This window comes from Bombus huntii, chromosome 1 (genome assembly GCF_024542735.1).
Source record: "Bombus huntii isolate Logan2020A chromosome 1, iyBomHunt1.1, whole genome shotgun sequence".
NCBI classification, from domain to species: Eukaryota; Metazoa; Arthropoda; class Insecta; order Hymenoptera; family Apidae; genus Bombus; species Bombus huntii.
Window position 1 is genome coordinate 8200599 of NC_066238.1, and position 21314 is coordinate 8221912.

The following is a 21314-nucleotide window of genomic DNA, read 5'->3' on the forward strand; positions in this document are numbered from 1 at the left end:
GGACGCTCGTCAGACTCAGCAAATTAGATAGACTACCATATTTTAGAGATTAAAACTACAGATCTTCAACGGAAGTATTAATTTCGATAATTGTTTTCAATTAATCTGAAGCATAACCGATAATGTATTAGCAATCTGGAGAATATAAAAAAAGAAATGGAGAAATCAAGAAGAAAATACGTAGAAAATATCGTACGTGGAAACGGTGATGATCGAGGTTAACGAGGAACGAGGGGAAACTCGTTACACAATAAATCGTGTGAATCAATATCAATTCGCGTAAAAGTTGCCTGTAAAACGACGTATACGGTAAATCTGTAGTCGCTATATTACGACCAGCAATTAATTAAATGTATATATCTGTTCCAATATTTATAACGGGTTATCTGAGAAATACAGAACAAACTCCCGGTAGGCGTTTCCGTTCTTTGCGAAAACATAAAGTCGATTAGATATACTAATTCGCGGGTTGATAAAGTTTACCTCGTTAGACTGAAAATTTCGTAATATTTCAGGAAAGTCGTTAGCTGCACCTAATAAAATCGAAACAAGCAAAACCACCTGAGTATTACAGGTTTTATGAATGTCGCTTCTACTCCAATCGTCCTACAGTTACGAAATTTGCTAACAATGTAAGACACTTTCTTTTCGGCGGATGTTAATCGACTAGTTAATGAAGGCGTATACGCTATCACTATCGCTTCTAAACCCGCTTAGAATTAGTCAGGATTGCATGCAATTGACCCCGTTTCTTGGCAAGTCGTCAAACGAGTCTCGCCACGCACGAAGGGAGGACGTTACGAGTTGTTGGAAGGCTGCTCGAATGAGTGTGCTACCGCGCTCGACTTTCCGACCGACGAAAGTACTTCTGCCGCAACCAGAACGCTGGCATCGTTCTCCTTTTAATTACCGTTGATAATTAGTAGACGTTGCATCGTACTCTTGCGACACACGCATTTACATCTTCGGTACGGATAATCGTGTGAATAGTTAAACGATACTTTGAGGACGATAACTTCAAGCGACGAGAGTCAGCAATATATATTATGATGTATCATTTCTTATTGCTTCTTGTTAATATTATCAAACGAGTGAATTATTTTATGACTCATATCCGTAGAGATAAAGTGTTTAATTAAAAGTATATCGAACGATGCTTTCTCGCATTTCCCCTCGCGAGATCGAGAACCGATAACTGTAACTACGCCCGATAAATATATATATTTTACAGATAATCCATCGATTCCACAATCAAACAACTGGGGTTTTTATTTCACAGCCCGCCGTCGCAAGAATGGCAAATAAAATTCTCTAGTTTCGAAATCGCTTATCGAGCGTTGAGTGGCTCGATAGAATAAACGAACAGATAAACATATAATAAATTTTTCCGCAATCGATTCGGACACGGATAAATATAATCGTGAAAAAATAACTTACAAGTTACCAATTATGAATTACGATTATATCTTGTGATCGTCGCTGTCGCTACGCAAATATACACCTCGATAATGAGTGTCGTTCACCATAACGTTACGATGTATCGTCCTATTCCTTTTTAGCAAAGTTTTTTACATTTTAGTACTATCTCATATTGAACTTGAAGTCATATCGAGTTCGTTCGAACAAAAATTTTTCCTCTCGTTTCAAAACTCTTCAAAACCTTCAAAGTCAATGTATTTTTAATAGTCATATCAAAGTTTGCAAGAAAGATCTATGTATGCTGTATCTATTCATTGCTTTAAGAATCACGTCTTCGGAAGAAAGGTTAATCCAATTCCTTTGACGCGAGCACGTATTCGATTCGAAGCGTGGTGGCGATAAAACAAGAAAAATCGTCTCGACTAGCGATAATACGATATACCGTGGACTTCTTTTTCTTCCTTGGCTATAGCCTTATGCGGTGTCATCCGACGTGGTAAAGGGAGGAGATTCGACGACAAGTAACCGATGTTAAGCGATACTTGGCATACTCGTCGGTTACCCTGTCGAGGTCGCGGTCTTTCTTCCATGCAATCTCAGGTGCAGAATGGAACGAGTTTTGCTTGTGTAGCGGCGAGAAGAAAGGGACTAAGGTACGATTCAAGAACGAAACGAAGAGAACTGGGGAAACGTGAAGACTCGGCTCGAATACCATGACGATAGTGACATCTAACCAGATGCTTTATTTAAGTTAGTAGCTTGAAGAATGAAATATTGCTTATTAAAACAGTGGAGGGCTAAAATGAGATCAGTCATGTATGTCAATCGTGTTCCACATCTGACGAGACGTCTCCAAGCGACTCTGTTCCCAAGAAATGCGTACAATTTAGATTGTGGAGCATGGCTAACGAGCAAATTGACGCCGTTAATAGTTAAGGTCGAATAATTTTGTTTCAAAGAGAAATATCTGCGATAAACTTTGGTTCTTTCTTTAAATTCCATGGACAGAATTTTTTAACAAGTATTTCAAGAATAGCTCGTGTTCAATAGAATCATTCCACTTTCCCTCTGGAAACGCTATTATTTTCTTAAATATATTTACGCTGAATGATATGTACATATTTATGGTCGTATCATTAATCTCTTCGAACATCGAACTCGTAACGGAAAGCGAAACTGCCAGCATAAAGAGTAACAGTAACTACGCTGCGGGTAGTCACGTAATCAAAACGGTGAAATAATTTTTAAACCAACATTCTTCGAATAACTATGACTTTACGATCGTTATTAAGAGAAACGTCGATCTATTCTAGGGATTGTTTAATCGTGGCAACTGAATCGGCAGACGTTTCCTGCGAAAATACATTTTTGCGCACTCGACCAGGCACACGAGGCTGAAGCACAATCGCAATTACGCGATTAGATTACTGCCTCGAATGGAATCTGCGATCTGAATCAGCGCATTTTTCCCGTCAGTTTGATGCTGACCAGATGTTATCGAAGAAAAATAAATTCGCGTGATTTCTTGAGTACCGGCGTGGAACGCGTCTACCGTTGTCTGCTATGAGAGTTAAGAGAAGATTCAAACATAGAACTGTATCGTGTTCTAACTCGCTACACACGGAGATCTTTCTTATTGGACGAGGCCGAATAGTCGATGAATTCTCACGCGTTCAACTCTTCTATCCGTGTGGTGGAACAGCAGTGCCACGGCGAGCATAATCGAGCACCGAAGAACAGGCAAACACGCCCGTGGTGCCACGCGGTAACCTTTTTTCTGACATTTCTGCCTCGTGGCTCGGTTTAGCCGAAAGGTTAAGCCTCCGCTTGAATACCCCGGACGAAAGAAAGAGGGAGAGGCGGCAGGCGAGAAGAATCGGCAGCCACGTTAAATACCTGCCAACTTCATGGCACAGAAGATCTCTCTGTCTTGTCTCTTCCCGTCGAAGGTCAAAACGAAGCGGAGCGTTTGCTTCCCGAACCGTGTCGCGGGGTCGGAATCTCGTCCGTCGCAGTCGACAACTCGACCATCACAGAAGCCAAGCTGGTCACCCAATCAGAGCGAGAAGGAAACAAAAGAAAGGTGAAAAGACTTATCGCTCTGTGAGATCGAGCCTACATCCTGTGCCCTCCGAGGAACGAGTCCGACCGGTGAATCTCCACAACCGTGCAATTACTATTAATCCATCGTTAATTTTCTTCCATTTGGATGAAGTCGTTCGCGATCTCAGGTATAATCTCGCCGTTGCTTTTTGCAATTGGTCAGAGTGCGTCTCATGACCCAGAAAATCATGGACCGGTGAACAAAGAGGCGCTGGGTCACGGAGAATCTCCGCTTCCGTGAAACGCGCTACCATGATCCTCCGGATGGCAGGGCGCTTCGTGTGCGATCGACCTTGCCCGAGTTCTTGCTTTTCAAGAACGCAAAGACTCGCGTTGCAAGGAAGCCACTGACGAGTTTTTTCTTGCAACCACGACTGGTCTGAACGAGGTTCGAGACAAGTTGTACCTTCTTCGTTTCGCGTTTTCTATCTTTGAGGTAACCGATCGCAATTAAGGTTCAATACCCCCCTGGTTCTTCTGAAGATTATAAGAGTTTCAAGCAACAACTTTGTCAAGGACGCGGCGGAAACAAAGAGAACCCGCGGCAGAGATGAAGCAGATAAAAAGCTGAAGGTTCGCGGGGGAATAACGATTTCAGAGTTTAATGGTGAATTTACGTGGACGTGACGATTAAAACCAGCGGGGATCGTGAACAGTTCCGAGGAGTCATTCGCTGGCAGCCAGCGACGATGTCGTTTAAGACTCTCACCGGACGCGATTCAGGGAAAGTCACACGCTCGTAAATCAACGCGGTAATGGGCACCGTTAGATTTGCAATGATAATCTCATGGTAATGCATACGATTCGGTCGAGCGGACGAACGAGAAAATAATTAACGAGCGAGCCAAGAGTTCGCCGAACTATCGGCATCGCTGGTGCTGATCCCCGGGGATTTACGAGTTCCTGGATTTAAACCGGCACAAAAACGAGCATCAAGGGATCTCGTCTGGCTTCGTAGCTTGATAATCCATCGGTAATTCTTGCTCAAGGCTCGTACGAGTCAGTAACGATTCTACGATGTTCGGTCTGGGGAGTCCACGAGTTTCTTTCGTACGAATATTGAGTACTTAACGAGAAGCTGGTTCGCAAATTTTTTTGCTTTTAGTTTTAATCTTCGGGAATTCATAATCGAATTCCAGTTTACAGTGGCTTTACAGTGTTGTATCAATTGATTATAAAAAGCGGCACTGAAGCATTAATAAGGAGAACAAGTTGCAAATTGCTCGAACCGGCTAGTTCACGCAGATTATGTGTCATAAACTTGCAAATTATTAAACAAACATTACGTGTTTTTATGAGAGGAATGATGATTAACGCTGATCCTCATGGAATTTCAGTAAAATATTTTCGTGTTTCTTCTCAAGCCACAAATCAAAAGCAAGCGTTGTGTTTACGGTTCTCGGTGAAACGATGCCATCAAGGGATGTAGCTCGAACGTTTTCGCGACGCGGTGCGTCAGTTTCACGAGTGATCTATCGATCTTCGAGGGTCGTTAATAAGCATCCCGTCAACAGCGTAGGGTAAGGTGTATTCGCGGTTGCCTCTAATTCAACTGATCGATCGCAGGATAAGGAGTCCGTACGATGGGACACTATACGTATAATGGACGATCCTGCAAGCGCCAAGCGGCGGCAGCAGCCATTTACCATTCAATTACGCCGCAATTACAGGATCGTGTGCGTTCCGTGGCTCAAACTCTTCGACGATCGCATACCGTGCGCCTTTTCTCGATAGACGTTTCGACCCTCTCTCTGAGATCTTTAATTGACGACTGTAAAATGAACGATCCGTGAGATTCTCGCGATTACAAAACGCGACAAAAAGGTAATGATTCCTAATGCCCGCCGAAAAGCGAGATAATGGTTCCTGCGATATCTTCGATGCGAACCAACGATCTTCAGTCTTATTAACAGGCTGCTGTGTCGCTGATAGATACAAGTAAACGTAATGAAGAATAATTTAAAGGTCGTACCAGAGAAATGACGAGGGTCATTAAAAAAGCATCAAACTTACCCCTGTAGCGCGTGTGGAGGTGCCGGTCGAGGCGGAGGTGGCAACGATTTCCTGCCTGGAGTGTTCTGTCGCGGCGCCAGGGGCGGAGGAGGAGAACTAGGTGAACCAGTACCACCGTATCTATCCGTAGGACACTGAGGTTGAGGTTTTTGTTTCGGTGCGTCGATGTACTTAGGGGGCAGAGCGTAGTAATTCCTCTGTGTCACGTCTCCGTGACGTTGGTGATGGTTGGGCACGTATTTCGGGGGCTCGTGATACTTCTGAGGACTCGACTCCGACGGGAACATTTTGGAATTGGCCTCGTAGCCCGTCTTCACTGGACTACCAATTGCAAAACCGTGGTTTCCACCTTCTAGATATTTGGACGCGCACTTAGAATTCTCAGGCACGGGCAGGTAGTTTGGTCTCGTTGCCTGATTAGATTGATTACTCGAGGCACTTTTATCGACGTTTTTAGGCACTTGCGGCTGAGGTCTCTGACCAGAAGAGGATTCCAGTCTCTGAGCCGAATCGTTCCTGAGTAAGCCAGAAACGTCGATTCGCGTTCCGTCCACTCGCATCGACTCTTGCCGAATGATTCTCGGTTCCACGGGTACTTGAGGGGCAGGTCTCTGGTTCCCAGAGTCGCTGTATCGCTGCGAGATGAGATCAGGTAGTTGCGCCGGTGGCCTGCTAGAGAAAGGCCGCTCCTCCGATATTCTCCTGGCTGGCGTTACTCTGCCATTCACCATTAACTTCTGCGTCGACGGGTATCTTAAACTCGACCGACCCGTAGCCACCATTCTATGTGTGGCGAATCCAGCTGAAACACCGTTCTCCAGCACCATCTCGGAGTCGACATGCTTCAATGCTATGGCAGGTCTAACGAATTGGTGTTGCTCCTGTTCCTGGGATACCGTCTTCACGGGCGAATTTGGGGAAGATTTTCCGGACTTCTCGTGATCTCTCTTGGAACCGTGTTTCGATCTTCTCATTGAGTGTCTCTCTAACTTGTGTCTGTCGCAAGATCTATCACGAATCTTTGTCTCCTCAGATTGATGGTGCGTGCTGCTGGGCTTGCGCTGGCTCTCAGTGAAACAATCTTCGCTGAGCTCTGGCGGCGGAGGTGGCAGTGGATCATCGCAATCGTGAACTTCATTTTCAGTCACTGTAGGAGGAGATGGCGGTGGCAAATCGGGACTGGGTACACGGTCGTTGTAAACGTTTCTCAAATGTGGTTTTTTGGGTGGCCTTTCTGGCACCCAATCGTCGATCGATATAGCTGGTCCTACTATCACAGGGCCTAGCAAGTCCGTAGAGAGACTACCGCAGCTGTTGCTGTGCTGATGCTTAGGGCTCGACAGTTCTCCATTACCTTGGTTCTGATTCCTGTTGCCATTTTCTCGCCAGGTGCCACTGGCGTAGTCGGAGGCGGAGCTCGCTCGTCTCGAGGAAGGCGGTCTAGGACGAGGGGGTGGCTGAGGCGGGGGGCTTTGAGGCGCAGGAGCTATTCCTTGGGCTAGTTGCGGTTCTGATCTCCAGGATGCCTGGTGGTGTCTCTCGTAGAAGGAAAGCAGGGCTTTCTTTTGTATGGCTTTTAACGTTGGGTCGGAGACTCTGTGGCGTTTTTCTGGGTCCAGGTAAGTGTAACGCATCTGTTGTTGTTGTTGTTGTTGCTTCTCCAGCTCGTTTATACGTTCCGCCACTGACATTTGTGGCTGTTGAGGCAGTGCCGGCACCATTCTGAAAGAAAGAATACAAATTTAATAAACTTTTGATGAGGACAAGGGATCTTTGAGGTATGTGGAATTATAACGTCACCTTGAAGATTGCGTAGATTCCTGAGGCTGAGTAGTGCTAACAGGGTACAGCTTGCGTTGATTTCGTTCGCGGTCCAAGTACAACACACTCTCTGAATGGTGTCTTTGTGGAGTTTGAACTCTGGCACTATGAGCGATCAACTGTTTGCTACACGGATGTCCGTTCGCTTGACTAACATCCGACATCGATCCATGTATAGGGTTCCAATTTTCGGGACTCTGAGGGGTCGTAGCACCGAGCTGCTGACGAATTGGACTCTGTGGCATCGGTTGAGCCAGTGAACCATACTTATCACCTTCGATCCTCACCGAATTGTCCCACTGAGATCCTGACTGCGATTTATCCACTAGAGATTCCTCGTCGATGTTCGACTCTTGCCACTTGCTCTCTCGAACGGTCGACGAAACGTCTGCTACGTTGGTCGATGCGTTGCAATGATTGATCACAGCCGGTAAGCTAGATCTACCCTGACTCTGCTTGTTGCGATCGTTCATCGAAACTTGCCACTTGTCTGGCCATTTCTCGCTGTGCCTGCCCTTTGTGGTTGGAGATAAACCGCTGGTGCTGACGTCGCTCATAGATCCTTGCCACTTGTCATGACAGCTGTTGTTGGGTTTCTGAGGCAAAATTCCACCGTTAACGCTGCTCACGTCCGACATCGATCCGTGATGCCACCGATCCGAAGCGCCCTGGCGAGCTGGCAACCCGCTGGACACGCTCACGTCCGACATCGATCCGTGCCATTTCAGAGTTTCGCTGCTCGAGGCACTTCCGCTGGACGTCGTCACTACGCTATCTCTTCCTTCCCTTGATGTATCCTCCCAGGTGGACGTTGGCCTCTGTGCCACTGCCTCGCTGTCTCTTCTCAACCTGCATGAGCAATTTGAATTTAAATATTACATCACAAGATAAACGAACGATTGTCGTATAAATCGTCCAGTATCGTACCTATCGAGGAACGGTGTGTTCGTCGTAGAATCGACACTGGAAACGTAACTGTGATAACCTTCGGATTGTGCGTAGCTAGCTTGCTGAGAATGTTGCACCCTCGTGTACTCTTCAAGGCCCGCTTGTGTTAGGGTTGCTTCCCTGTAAATGTCCACCTACCAACCAAAGCAGAATCCAATTACTACATTAATCCATTGGTAAGAGAAAACGTTGAACGACCAAGGTTATGCGTTACCTGGGACACTTGAGGATCTTGATAGCTTCTAACGTAGGCTTCCAAATCGGCATGGCTGAGGGTCTGAGCCGTTTGTTGCTCGCGTTCAGGAGGCGATGGCACCACATACTCCGCATCACCCAGAGCTTTGCCCTCGCGATCCACGCGAGGCCACAATCTCGATTCCTCTTCCACGGTGGTTCTATTACGCGACTCGAAAGTCTCCGCCGGGATCTTCTCGCAACGTTCCATCACCGTCTTCAGCTGCAATAGGAAAATCGTTGTTTTTCCTGAGTGGTATTCGAAACGCTTTCGTCCGTCCGCCTTCGCGTACACGAGTGTTGTACCGCGGGGCTGCGTAATCGATTGCGCAATCAGCACAGGCCGCGCATACATTTGCCTGAACCTCGGTGCGTAATTGAACTTAAGCTGTATTCAGTTTTTGCCACGCGAGCCGCTCTTCCCATCGAGTGTCAGCGTAATGCCTTTCGGTTTAAAATAAACCACCAGGCAACGAGCTAATTACCGAAGTAGGCAAAAAACGCGTCCAGCTAATAAGGAAGTTCTAAATTGAGCAAAAGGAAAGTCGAATGAATTACGGCGCATTAACGTTCCCCTGTACCTGGAAACGTTGGAATTCGTGTACAAGACGAGGATTCTTAAAAGTCTTGGGAGGAGACATGGGGCGCTGGTCGGGCGAAACAACGCTTCGCCTCGAAATCGTTGGCCTACTTTTCAGGAAGTCGCCGGCGCAACCACGCGGCGATTATGTCACCGCGAGAGAGAAAGGAGGGTGCGAGTGTGGGAGATTAATTATACGCGTCGTTTTAGGGCGTAGCGATTTACCAAGGTTCCGACGTGCCCGTCGTTCCACCGATGTTTAACGCGACACGATTCGACCAATTAAACTTCCTTCGGTCGAGGTTCTGCATGTGCCCGGACACACGTCGTCGCTGTCCTCTCGTGGAACATTTCGCGTGCAACCAGAAGCACGCCGAAAATGGTACGATAAGCTCGGCCGGTGTCCGCTCGTGACTCGTTAACACCGAAAGTGCTTCACCTCCTTGCAAATGAGTTTTCAATTTCGTAACTGCCTGTGACGCGAAGGAATGCTTGCCGCACCGACACGTGTGCGAGTAAGTACACCGAATGAATCGGATCGTGAGATTTTATCGGCATGCTGACGCATCGGATCGGGAAAAATTCCCACCGGCGGCGAATCGATCGAGAGCTACGACGTGATACTGTGAATGGGCATAGAGATACGTTACCTGCTGCGTGAACGTAGGATTGGGCCTCTTCGTGTGCGGTCTGGTGTACTGGGCAGGCTTCTCCTTCGGGTAGTTGGTGTGATCGGTCCAGGACTTGGATCGATGTGATCCGCTGTGGCCTGAGCTGTGAACATCCTCGTCGGGGTGTCGCTCTGGCGCGCTCGGCCACGACGGGTACTTCTCGTGACCGGGGCCATAGCAGACGCCTTTGAGGCTCGACGCGTCTCGGACTGGCGGTGTTGGCGGCGGCGACGCTTCGTCTCTTTCATTGAGAGGGAGCGTGTAACTGTCGAATCCAAGACTCTCGCTATACCTGTTCGTGCAAACAAGGAAATACGTCCATTAATGGCACGCGAGTTGAATCGTGTTTGGTCACTAGTCAACATCTATGGAAACGTCGTGACGAATCGTACGCGTGGGAGCAATTATACGCGAACCGAGAGCGAATAGTCGGTGATTAGCGCTCGCACCGCGCGATGAATCACCTGCGAGACGCTCGATAATCCCGGTAGCTGACCACGGATCTTTCCTCTCCTCGTCGGCGATGTCATTGAACCACTTTATTAGCAGGATGTGTGGCCGCCGCGTAATTTATGGAATGACGAACAAGTTCAACGTAACTGGAAACGTGTATAATCAGGCTATAATTGCGACGTCGTGCGTGGACCCCGTCTTCCTAACGACGAGATACCACGCTGCTCGCATCACTACGTTTGACCTATCGCGAAATCTAAGTATGCCGCGACTAATACAGAGAACGTCTAATTGGCTGCCAAACGGTATCTCTTATCTTGCCTGCAAAAAGCTGCTCGATAAAAGAGTGCGCGAGCTAACCGTGGAAACTCGTTCCCCGATACAGATGGGGTAAAATAATTCATTTCGATGCAACCGGCGGATCGATTCCTCAATGAATTCTCTAGCGAAGAAGAGAAACAGGATTTGAATGACTGGAAACATATTTTCTTTAGAAGATCGATAGAAATTGCAACGATTTTACGTTCGGGAGTTCAATGATTCTAAAAATCAAAAATTAAAAAGATCGGAGATTTAAGAACGCGAGTTGCGTCAATTCAGACGTAACATCGCGTGAAAGATAAATGTCTCGAAAAGCAAAAGGCAATAAGAATGACTGACAGCAGAGATGACAAGACTAACAAAAGTTCGATCGAAGGTCACGTACCCGCTGTCGTTCTTGTAGCCCGCAGTATTCTTTTTGTAAGTTTCGTTGTAACCGGCAACTGTGGCTTTCTTCGCTGCGTTGGCAGCCTCGTGCTCGTTTTCCGTGGACCTCCTACCGTCGTTTCTACGCCGATAGTACTCGTTAGGAGGCACCGTCCGAGACGGACTCTGCTTAAGGCCATAGCCTTCCTGAGGATACGACGAGGTACTCTTGAAATTGGCAGTCTCGCTGCTGTGGCCGTGACTCGCGTACTTGTAGGAGCCTGGAGGACAGGAAGGTGGGCCCGGGGCCTCATCCTGGACTCGATATCCTGGCGGTGACGGCTGCAATTCCGTCATCGTGTAACCAACGTCCCCGCCATCCGGGATACACCTATGCAAACCAGTAAAAATAGGTTCATTAGTTTGCGTTTTTATCGTCGTGTCAATGTTTTATAAAGGATAGGTAAAAGATTTTCGGTTTTACATAGCATGACCGATCTGTCAATTGAAACATCCAGGCCAGACAGTTTCCTCTTTAATATCCAAGCGTTACCGTTCTCCCCTATGTGATAATCGTCAATGTCATTCAGTGATCCACTTTGGTAATTGCATCTTCCTCTCGAGATTTTTATTAGTTTCGTGCGATACCCATTACGATAAGTTTATCCGAATTCTTTCTCCACCTCACCAATTTCTTTCGCGCACCTTGCCTCGTACGGAAGCAAGTCCCCGCGTTTCTTACACTGCCGTCTTTTACAGCACAGAAGCAACTCCTCACATTCCGAGGATCTTACGTTCCGTGGATTAACATTACTTCCGACCAATAAATTCGACTGTCCCGAGGCAATTTACCGGAATATGCAAAAACTTGTAACATTCTCACGCGTCCTTTTTCATCGGCGAACGCGTACACTTTTTACCGCTTTATGGAGGAAATAAGCCGAGCAGACAGCCTTCTAATTGAATGGTCGGAAGGTTAATTAAGACAGTAGTCGAACGATCCTGACGGTGTACCGCGAAACGGTACCAATTTAAATTAAAATCGTTAATCAGGAACGCAGCCACAGAGCCGACGCGGAACGGTTCGCGATTAGTCTCGGTTTTACGGATATCACCGTTGATCGACCACGGTCACGCGTAAATTACAACATACCGTAGCTTTCACTCGGTGCACGCGCACCGTATATATAGATTCCTGGGAATCTAGATCCCCGGAGATCTATCGGATCGCGACTCGATCACGCACCTTTTACGACCGCCACCATCGTACACACTAATCAATTTGTTCGCGCGCGGAAAGTACATTGTTTAAGTGCAAACTCGACGAATCGGCCGCTATAGGCGTGTCCGCGATAAAATCCAACGAGCTCGCTTTAACCTTTCGCTCGCGATCACGAGGAACGAGGCGCGATGAGTCGCACCAATGCCGCTTTATCGAGAATATCGAGCGTCGTTCTTGAATTATATGTGCCGTGTAGTAAGGTCTATGGATGAGAAAGGTGTGCCTCGGTAGCGCCTTGCTAATGAGGATGAATGGACCATGATCTAGACGTGAATTAAGGGAGATTCGAAATTGGCGCCGGAATTATGTAGTAGCTTTCAGTTTTACGGTAATCGTATTTTATCTTTGTTAATAGGCCCATAAACTTCTGTTTCTAGTACCACTTAGAACATCGATCTTCTTATATTAGAACAGAAAAGTAGGTCGGACATATCGTGTATGATATGACAAATGCTTTATTACGAGCATGGGTAAACGTTACTCTCCACTAAACACCCACATTCTACATTAACTTTTTAATCAAAAGAAGTCGGATGAACTTTGGCATGCTCTCGAAGCCGCATTACAAAGTATGACTCGGTTGCTCCTGACACGCTCGTGGCTCAAAGAAGTCGAATAAAGGATTGCTTTCATTTGTCGCTGATGAAAAATTGCTACCCACGCGTGGCCTCCGCGAGACGATTTCGTTGGAACGGGAACGCGTCATATTGACCGTCATCCGGCAGTGAGATGTAGGTCAGCCGAATGCTCCCGAAGATCTGCGGCTGGCCGAACAATCGGCCGTGTATCATCAGTTATCACGACGTATCCTGCGATCGCTGCGTGATACGAATAAGCCGTTCTAGATTCTTCCACGTTTACTCGGGAACCGCTCGCGTCCGAGCGCACAATCGTCGTCGTTGTACGCCCCGCGCGATCAAGATCGATGACGTTGGAGGAAAGCATCCAGCGCCGTTCCTCCGCCGTGTTCTCTTAAACGCTTAAACGTTTCTATGGACACAGTCCGTTGATCCTGTAACCAACGGCTGGACATACGAATGAAAACGTGAGAAGCGGATAAGGAATTCGCCCGGTAAATTCTCGACGCCTCCATGACCATGTATATTTATGCCTATGCGCGCGTGAAACCGGTACATCAGCGAGGTCAGCGATATAGAAGAGAAGGAAGATGGAAGAAATCATCTGGTCCACGATGCAACTCAACCCGCCGCGATTTTTCCTCCAGGCGTTCCTCGATCGTGGCGGATGATCCTCGATCTCGAGCTCCACTTACCAGTTCGCTGGATCCACGCGTTCTCAAGCGGCCTGCACGCATTCCGCCGGTTCAACGGGTTGCAAAATGCGGCGGAACGATTTTGTAACGAGCGAAAGTATGCGACTGGTGTACCGCAATGCATAGCAATACGTAAAAACTAATAATAAGAGATCGTTTCGAGTGCCTCGATCTACGCCTGCCGTTAACGAAAAGCAAGTAGAGCGACTTAATAAATGGATTGAACGCGAATTGACAAGTCGTAATAAGCTAATCATATTTAATAATCACGACGGTTGGATGACGATAGACAACGAGCCGCAGAGACACGAATTCGACAAAACGTTGCAGCCGAGAATCGTAAACAGCTCCGAGCAACCGCGTTTAAAGCTAATAAATTGAATATAAAAGCCCGCTATCAGGTCTCGTATACACCAGGAACTCACGATCTTTAGCGTGCGTTAAATTGAATTCGTTATGGTGGGCGTGTCGGCGCTGTAGTTTCACGTAATAAGAAACGAGCCTGAATAGACGCACATGACAGAATTATGATCCTTTGGGATTCGAAATGCCTGTCGTTTCGTACAAATATACTGCGAATTCCTATATTTCAACGATTCTGCGTTTTCTACATAATCTTGTTTTTCTTTGTTCCAACGATTCTGCGTTTCCTACATAATCTTTGTTTTTCTTTGTTCCAACGATTCGTGGACTAGGTAGGTCAGTTTAGCGAATTAACGTGCTACTCGTGCATTATCTTTCCCTCACGCAAATTGTCTCGCGGAACGCAAACTGGTAGAAACGAGTCCAATTACGATGGTTCCTTTGTACTCGCAAGTGAGTTGCATCGCGTCTGACAACAAAATATCCGCTCTTCTGCACCGGTTCTTAGTAATAGTTTAATAATAGTAGCTGTAATCATATCCTACCGGATTCCTTGGGCGAACACGCAACCCTGTTCCGGAACGTGTAATTTTCCCTGTCGGAACCGTCAAAACTTTAAGCAGGAGAACGCGCCAAATAGAGAACATTAGAAAAATCAGGCCAGTAGCGCGATGACTGTGTTTACAGACATTATTTTCGATGAATGAATCTTTTTTTTTTTTCTTTAAAAATTATCGTGATGTTTCCCAAATGGAAATTATGTAGGGAACTAATGAGATTTGGAATTTTCGAGTGCGTGTCTCTTGGTCGTATACGTGGCGAATACATTATGTAGGTAAATCTCCAAGGGAACGTGTAATTTCCTCAGTTAGGATCATCAAAAATGCTCGTGCACCCAATAATTCTTGTCCGCTGTACACGGTTATTTTACGTACTAATACACCGTTCTTGATATTTCTTTTTACGAACACTGTTGCCATTTTGGTAATGGTCGACGATCTTTGGACGTTAGCTCTGCAATTTCGAGGTTTCAGCAACAATTTGAAAGATCAAACCATTGTGTTTTTCGTATGCGATCTAGCCCGAAACAAATGCTCTCCGTATCAAAGCAATTAAGTTGACATTTTTCTCAATTTTACAAACTTTGAGATCCTCAAATTTTGGATCCTTGAAAGTTTAAAAATTTAAATGCACCGTGATAAAATCGATACACTGAATACTCGCAGGGGGTTGGTTTCTGCCGTAGAAACGTTAATAAACTCATCGCGTGGTAAAAACGGAACGCGGAACGAAACTCGTACACGCAAGCCGTGCCTAAATTATCAGATCGTTACGAGAGCGGCGAACAAAACGACTAGCATGGTCTCCAACATGGCTGAATGGGCTGGAATCGCGCGTACGACAGAACGAATCTGAATGGAACGTAACGAGACGTAACGCGCTCGAATGGGAATGGAACGCAGTTGAACTGGGGGAAATACGTCGAGTCGAATCAAGTAAAACGAACCGTACTGTTCAACAACCAAAAACGAAAGTACAAGAAACAGATCGTACGCAATACGAGACATTTGGCGAGCCACATGCAGAAGAAAGACAAGAGAACCGAGAAAGACGATAAAAGAAGAAGATGATGAGAACCGCGATGATACGGGACATGGTCGCGGAATTACGCGTGCGAAAAGGAAAAAGAGAGGCGACGACGTTGAATCTCGGCTTGCACGTCCTTAAATCACCGGCGTTAATTGCTGGTCGAGCAAGATCGTCGCCTTGAGTTTCGCCGTGATAAATTCACAGCGATTCATTCGCAACGTGCACGCGTTCGTCCTCGAGGGTTGTTTTCCCTGTTCGCGCGCCGCTGCGTCTTTCCTCGCCTTCTTCCCGCCGGCTTTATCGCGTCGCGTCGGATTGCAAGCTCGCAAACAGTGGGATCCTTTCGACGACAAGCGCGCAACTCGACGAAGTTCACAGAATCTGCAGCGACGCGGAGTATCGCGTTTCCAAAGACCAAGGACGGTTGCGAGATGCCGCGGAGGAAGTGGATACGCGCGTATCGGAGGCGCTAAGGAAATTTGTCGTCACATTAAAGACGCGGAATGCTGGGATTAAGTGTCAGGGAGGAACGTAAGGAATGGCGTTTGTGAAGCGGTGGATACCTATGATCTGCCAGAGACGAGAGAGTAGACATAAACAAAACCACTTACAATCGAGTGTTACTAGATGGCAACCAATAGCTGCAGCCGCAGCAATCGCGTTTTGTTTATGTCTACTCTCCCGTCTCGTTGCACAGATTATACAGTGTCTTTCTTTTATTTCGTGTAGATTTGTTTTCTTTACTTAAAGCAAAATTAGATTTCAAGTCAATCGATTCATCGCTAACTCATAGAGTAAAATAGGATTATCTGTTTAAAGGTAGAGTCATGATTCTGGAAGTTATTATTCTTTATAATAGCATTAGAGATGGCATATATTCGCAGAGAACGAGAAACGATGAGCCGCCGCTAATTTCCTGTATGACAGTCTAACAGTAGATCTAGCGGTTCAATTAGAGGCTCCGATCAGGAAGTAAACATTTACGAATCTTTTATTTTGCCGCGAGAACTGTTAACTGTTTTAGAAAAACGTTGCATACGCTTCGTAAGAATAGTAATCCACGTGTAATTACGATTACTTAAGCGCAGTTAGCCGTGCACGCCAGTCGTATACAACAAATGTTTCCCTTCTGCTTGCACTTTTAAACGATGCCAAATTAAATATCTGTCGAGATCTAACCGGTACACTTCATTCTTCGTGGTTTCCGGCAGCAGTTTGATCCAGCTGTTCGACACAGCTCCCGTGATTACCGTAAATCGTTCTTTACGTAACGCCATCAACCGAACGATATCAGCTTTTAATGCACCAGCTCCGCGCGTCCTATCGAATCGCATAAATTCACGTCCGATACCACCGATATTAACGAGTCTATTGCTACACTGTAGTCATTTTGCGCTTTCAAATTGGTCAATGCACATTTCCATTAAAGAAATAGATGCTAAAATATATAGATGTAGCATTTTCAGGAAGTGCAACAAATCTCACTGTCTTCCGTATACTGGAACAAGAATTAGACGATCGTGGGCAGAGTAAATCAGAAAGTTCACGGGGGAAGGAAGAAAAAAATGGCTTGAACGACCGGCTCGTGAACGTTATTCGCGTTACATCACGTAATTAATGCGGCCGGCGCGCACGTGTTAGTTAGGGGAACGATCGAGAGCGAGCGCTCGAGAGTCGGATTTTAATTCGCCTGTAATACGCGCGCGCGCGCTATTTTAATCAGGCGCAGTATGGAATTAATGGCGGCACCGATGCATCTATCAACCTGCTTTCGAGATAAAGACGTTTCGATGATGCTGGTCGCGCGATACCAACTCCACGATCAAAGGAGTGAAAGTCTCTCCTCGAGATTCGCTATTTATATGGATTACCATACAGTCTGACAACGAATTCTTGCACGAGGAATTTCGAAGCGAGAGATACAGACGAAATAAATAACTAGATAATTCTTTCGCAATGATGAATGTCGAGAGAGGTGCGATGAAAGGTTCCAGAAATTACCGTGAAATTTAGTGGGTTACAAAGAACATTCGAATTAAAATGTCAATGAGAACACATCCCCTTGACGCTATCAATATCCCGTGACGGCAAGAAGGCATTAATTCTTCTTTTGCGTTGTCCATCGAAATAGCAGCCGATTTGGTTATACTTCAACGATGCTGTATCCATGGATTTCGAATAATTGGTTGATAGGATTCATTCCGGTGGAGAGACTGGAGCGCAATTGGCGGCGTGCGATTCACGATGCATCGTAAAAGGAAGCAAAGAAGCCGATGGAAAAACAATGAAGGTCAGCGTGCGCGGGTCGCGTTCCTCGCGGCGACAGCGGGCCTCGGAAAAAGAAATTGACGAGGAATGCGGGAGGAGGTTAAACGGCCGGCCGTAGAATACCAGGAGACAAGATACGAGAGGGCTTATCGTGTCCCCGCGTCTATTTCTCGATCGCTGCGAGCGGTAAATTCAACGCGAGCACTGTCCTCGAGCGAGCAAAACGACAGGATGGAAGGCAATTACCGCCGGAGACAGCGAAAAAGCCAGATCGATAGACGATAAAGGGGCTTTCGTTATGACGAACGAGCGAGATGGCCGTGTACGACCGTTCGAGGACTCAGAGACGATGAAAAATAAAGAAGAAGTTCTTAAAGAAGAAGTTCTTAAAGAAGAAGTGTGTTTCAGACCGCCGATCTGCCGCCGAATGATCGATAATTAACGTCCCCATCGAGCAAGCTTTAACTTACGACGAGCAAATAATCGTGATGTCTTGGTCCGGAGTTGTGAATCTTATAGTTAAATCGTCAATCTTATGAAAATTTTATATATCCGTTTGATAAATTACAGATCACAGAGAAAAAAGTCGATGCATAGCTTCTTTCCTCTCCCTCTTTTTTTTTTTTTTTTTTTTTTATAAAGATCACAATACGTGTGAGCACTATGGATCACGATTTACATATATAGCTCATGAACGTGCTTTAACCGCGTATAAACTTCGAATGACACGATTAGCACGCTTATTTTCAGTGTCGTTAATTCTGTTGAAATCGTGAACGCCCTGGAGGCCACGTTTGTTATCATAAATTGAGATTAAGAGGAATATCAACTCGCAGCTCGACGCGTGTAAATCGGAGAAAGATAGGGGAGAGCTAGACAGCTAGGGTATCTCTTAAAAGCCCTATTAATCCAGGCAACATTACCGACCCGACGTTCGTCATGGACGACCGTTGCTCGGAGACACGAATTATAAATATTCAGGCTGCGACGACGAGCCTGCAATGCAGCTCGCAGACAGGAATACGAGGGCTGGAAGGAAGCGTTTCACGAGAATCCGTGGGCCGCGGAATGGAAATCTGGCCGCGATTCGATTTTTTTTTTTCTGTTGCTGCCGGTCAGAATTATGATCCAGCCCCCGAGGTACGAGAGCGTTGGTGGCAGGGCCGTGCCATGGGTCTGCGTAGGCCCCTGCTGGCCGGGTTGGTTGCTTCCAACGGTAGCTGGGTCTCGAAGAAAATGCAGGCCTGCTGGTATTCTCCGAGAGATGTCTACGAATGCTGAACATCCATTAGCGTAGGACGTCGTTCCTATATAACGTCGATAGAATAGCGGGCTTTTCATTTGTACCGCTCATGGAAGAGTCTATTAGGCCGTTATAGCGGCTAAAGTAGGTTAATGCGCTTGATATTACGAGAGGGTGTAACTCTCGTCCTTCCCGAAGGAATAGTGAGCTTTAAATTTCCATGGCCGTAAGCTTCCTTGGGTTGCTGTTATTCGAATGCTCAGTTACGAACCATGATTTTGTAGTACACGATTGTGGTAGTTAATAGCTGAAACTTCGAACGTTATTTATGATATACGGTCCTCCCATAAAATTCTGTACCATCGTCTTGATTACCATCGAATCGTTCATCACACATTCCAAACCAGGTATTTCCACTTGAGTTCGCGTGCGCGGATAGCGAGCGAGCCAACACTCGTAAGACAAGTAAGTTGCACGATTCAAGGATGAAATTACGAGGAAAGTGTATCCACGATTAATCCAGGATGCCTCAGCGATCGTCTTCAGGTGCGACTATAACTGTTCAAGGCAAGTGCCACCGAGTTCTCGTTTATAGTAAGTAACAGGATAACGTTTCAAAGTCTATTTATCAAGGCATCTCGACTCCGTTAGCGGCCACGATAACGCGCGTATTAATAACAATCAATTAACGGAGATGAACGTGCATAACACGGACCACGTCGATAAATCGAAGAATTCGAGGGCGCGTGAGAAGGATAACCGAGCTTTCTCCCACACTGATTTCAATGGCGCACGAACAAAGCAGATTTTTCAACAGTCGAGCACGCATATTTGCACGTGACGACAGGCTTGTGGATCGCGCAAAAGTACACAGAGACTTTTACGCAGTCGCAAAACAGCCAAGCCACTGATCGACAAGTTATATCGATTTTTATCGTGCCGATACCCGCGCACGTCGATCATTAAACATTCGTTTGACATAACACGACGTTTACTTCACTATAGTGTTTTCGTGACAATAAGTATCGCAATAGCACCACATTCTTCATAAAATTGAATTCAATTCGAATAATTTTCGCTTCGATCTCTCGCAATTTTCTTTGTTAAAGTTCCATTGATTATACACATTTTTAATCCTTTAGAAAGTATCATCCTCCCAAAGAGATTTCACGCTGAACGCCTTCGTAAGATATCCTCGAGACGTTTCAAATTTCCAAAATTTATAAGAATCCAATTTTACCGACACGGAACACAAAAGTGTTACGCCCGGTCGAAAATTATCATTCGCGCGGCGCGTAAATATTCTTTTATTTTCAGACAGGATAGCAGGATGCCGACGGTGAAACTTATTGCCCTTATTAACGCGATCATTCGCGAGTCGACCTGAGGACGTACGATCGCGGAAGGGGACGAGAAGACGACGAACACAGTGAACGAGGGAAGGGAAACGACGCGACGCGTTGAAATACGACGAAACGTGCACGGCTGGTCAAACGCTCGGAGGAACGGATCGTAATTTTCTTCGCTTTGGTCTCTCGCTGGCTCGATCGAGGGCTCGTGTTCCCTTTCGAAAGTCCGTGCCATAATTCGGCCGGTGCTTCGTTGCTCGGTTATACGTATGAAACATTAAGCCCGTATAGCGTCCGCTGATTAACGCGTACTTTCATGCGAGGGACGCATCCAGGATCAACGATAACGCACGGCATCGCCATCTCGAATGTTGTACTTGTAACCCAAATTGCTTTACGGTATCCTTCTCACCCGTATTTATAAGGAATAGAGCGCTTGCGAGAAATAAAGCAAACTTGAAAAATCGTCGAGAAATTATCGAAACTATTCAGAATTACTGAGTCTGAAATTTTAACTTTTTCTTGCTCTTGCGTGCCCTGAATCATTATTTTAATTACAAGACTATTAGCAATCTATCGCAGTAATCGTCGCAATAATGTTTCGATTAATCTTGATATCCACATTAATTTTCCTATTCTATATATTGTTATTTAATTTCATGAATAGTTTAAATGATTCAGATTTTGCAAACAGTTTCTGCCATCTTCTGAGTAGAAAATTCTGATTGATCGATCGTTTTCCTAATAACCTACGTCAATTATTGTGTTTTTTAATCTAGCAGTTATTCTAATGTACGAAAGTGTACTCACATATTCCTGTTGCAATATATTGTACAATCACTTGTTTCGCGTTTCATCGTAAACATCGAATGTAACAGCAGGAAGCTCGCGAGTACTAGGGTTTCGGAATCGATTCTTATCGATCGTTTTCTCGCGAATAGCCACCGTCGGATTCGTCGCCCCGTGAAATGCGACCGACGTTGATCGCGATTCGATTCCACGCCGGATTCGTCCTCG

General features: G+C 46.0%; 1 protein-coding gene across 3 annotated transcripts in view; it reads right to left on the reverse strand.

The window, feature by feature from the left end:
* Positions 1 to 21314, reverse strand: part of LOC126867296 (uncharacterized) — a 165593-nt gene that overhangs the window by 41845 nt on the left and 102434 nt on the right. For all 3 annotated transcript variants that reach the window (XM_050621608.1, XM_050621626.1, XM_050621617.1), the window contains 6 exons: positions 10949 to 11320; positions 9769 to 10081; positions 8519 to 8761; positions 8284 to 8438; positions 7336 to 8205; positions 5536 to 7257 (listed from right to left, as the gene is read on the reverse strand). In XM_050621608.1, coding sequence (XP_050477565.1) covers positions 5536 to 7257; positions 7336 to 8205; positions 8284 to 8438; positions 8519 to 8761; positions 9769 to 10081; positions 10949 to 11320 — 3675 coding nt within the window. The remainder of the gene's footprint in view (positions 1 to 5535; positions 7258 to 7335; positions 8206 to 8283; positions 8439 to 8518; positions 8762 to 9768; positions 10082 to 10948; positions 11321 to 21314) is intronic.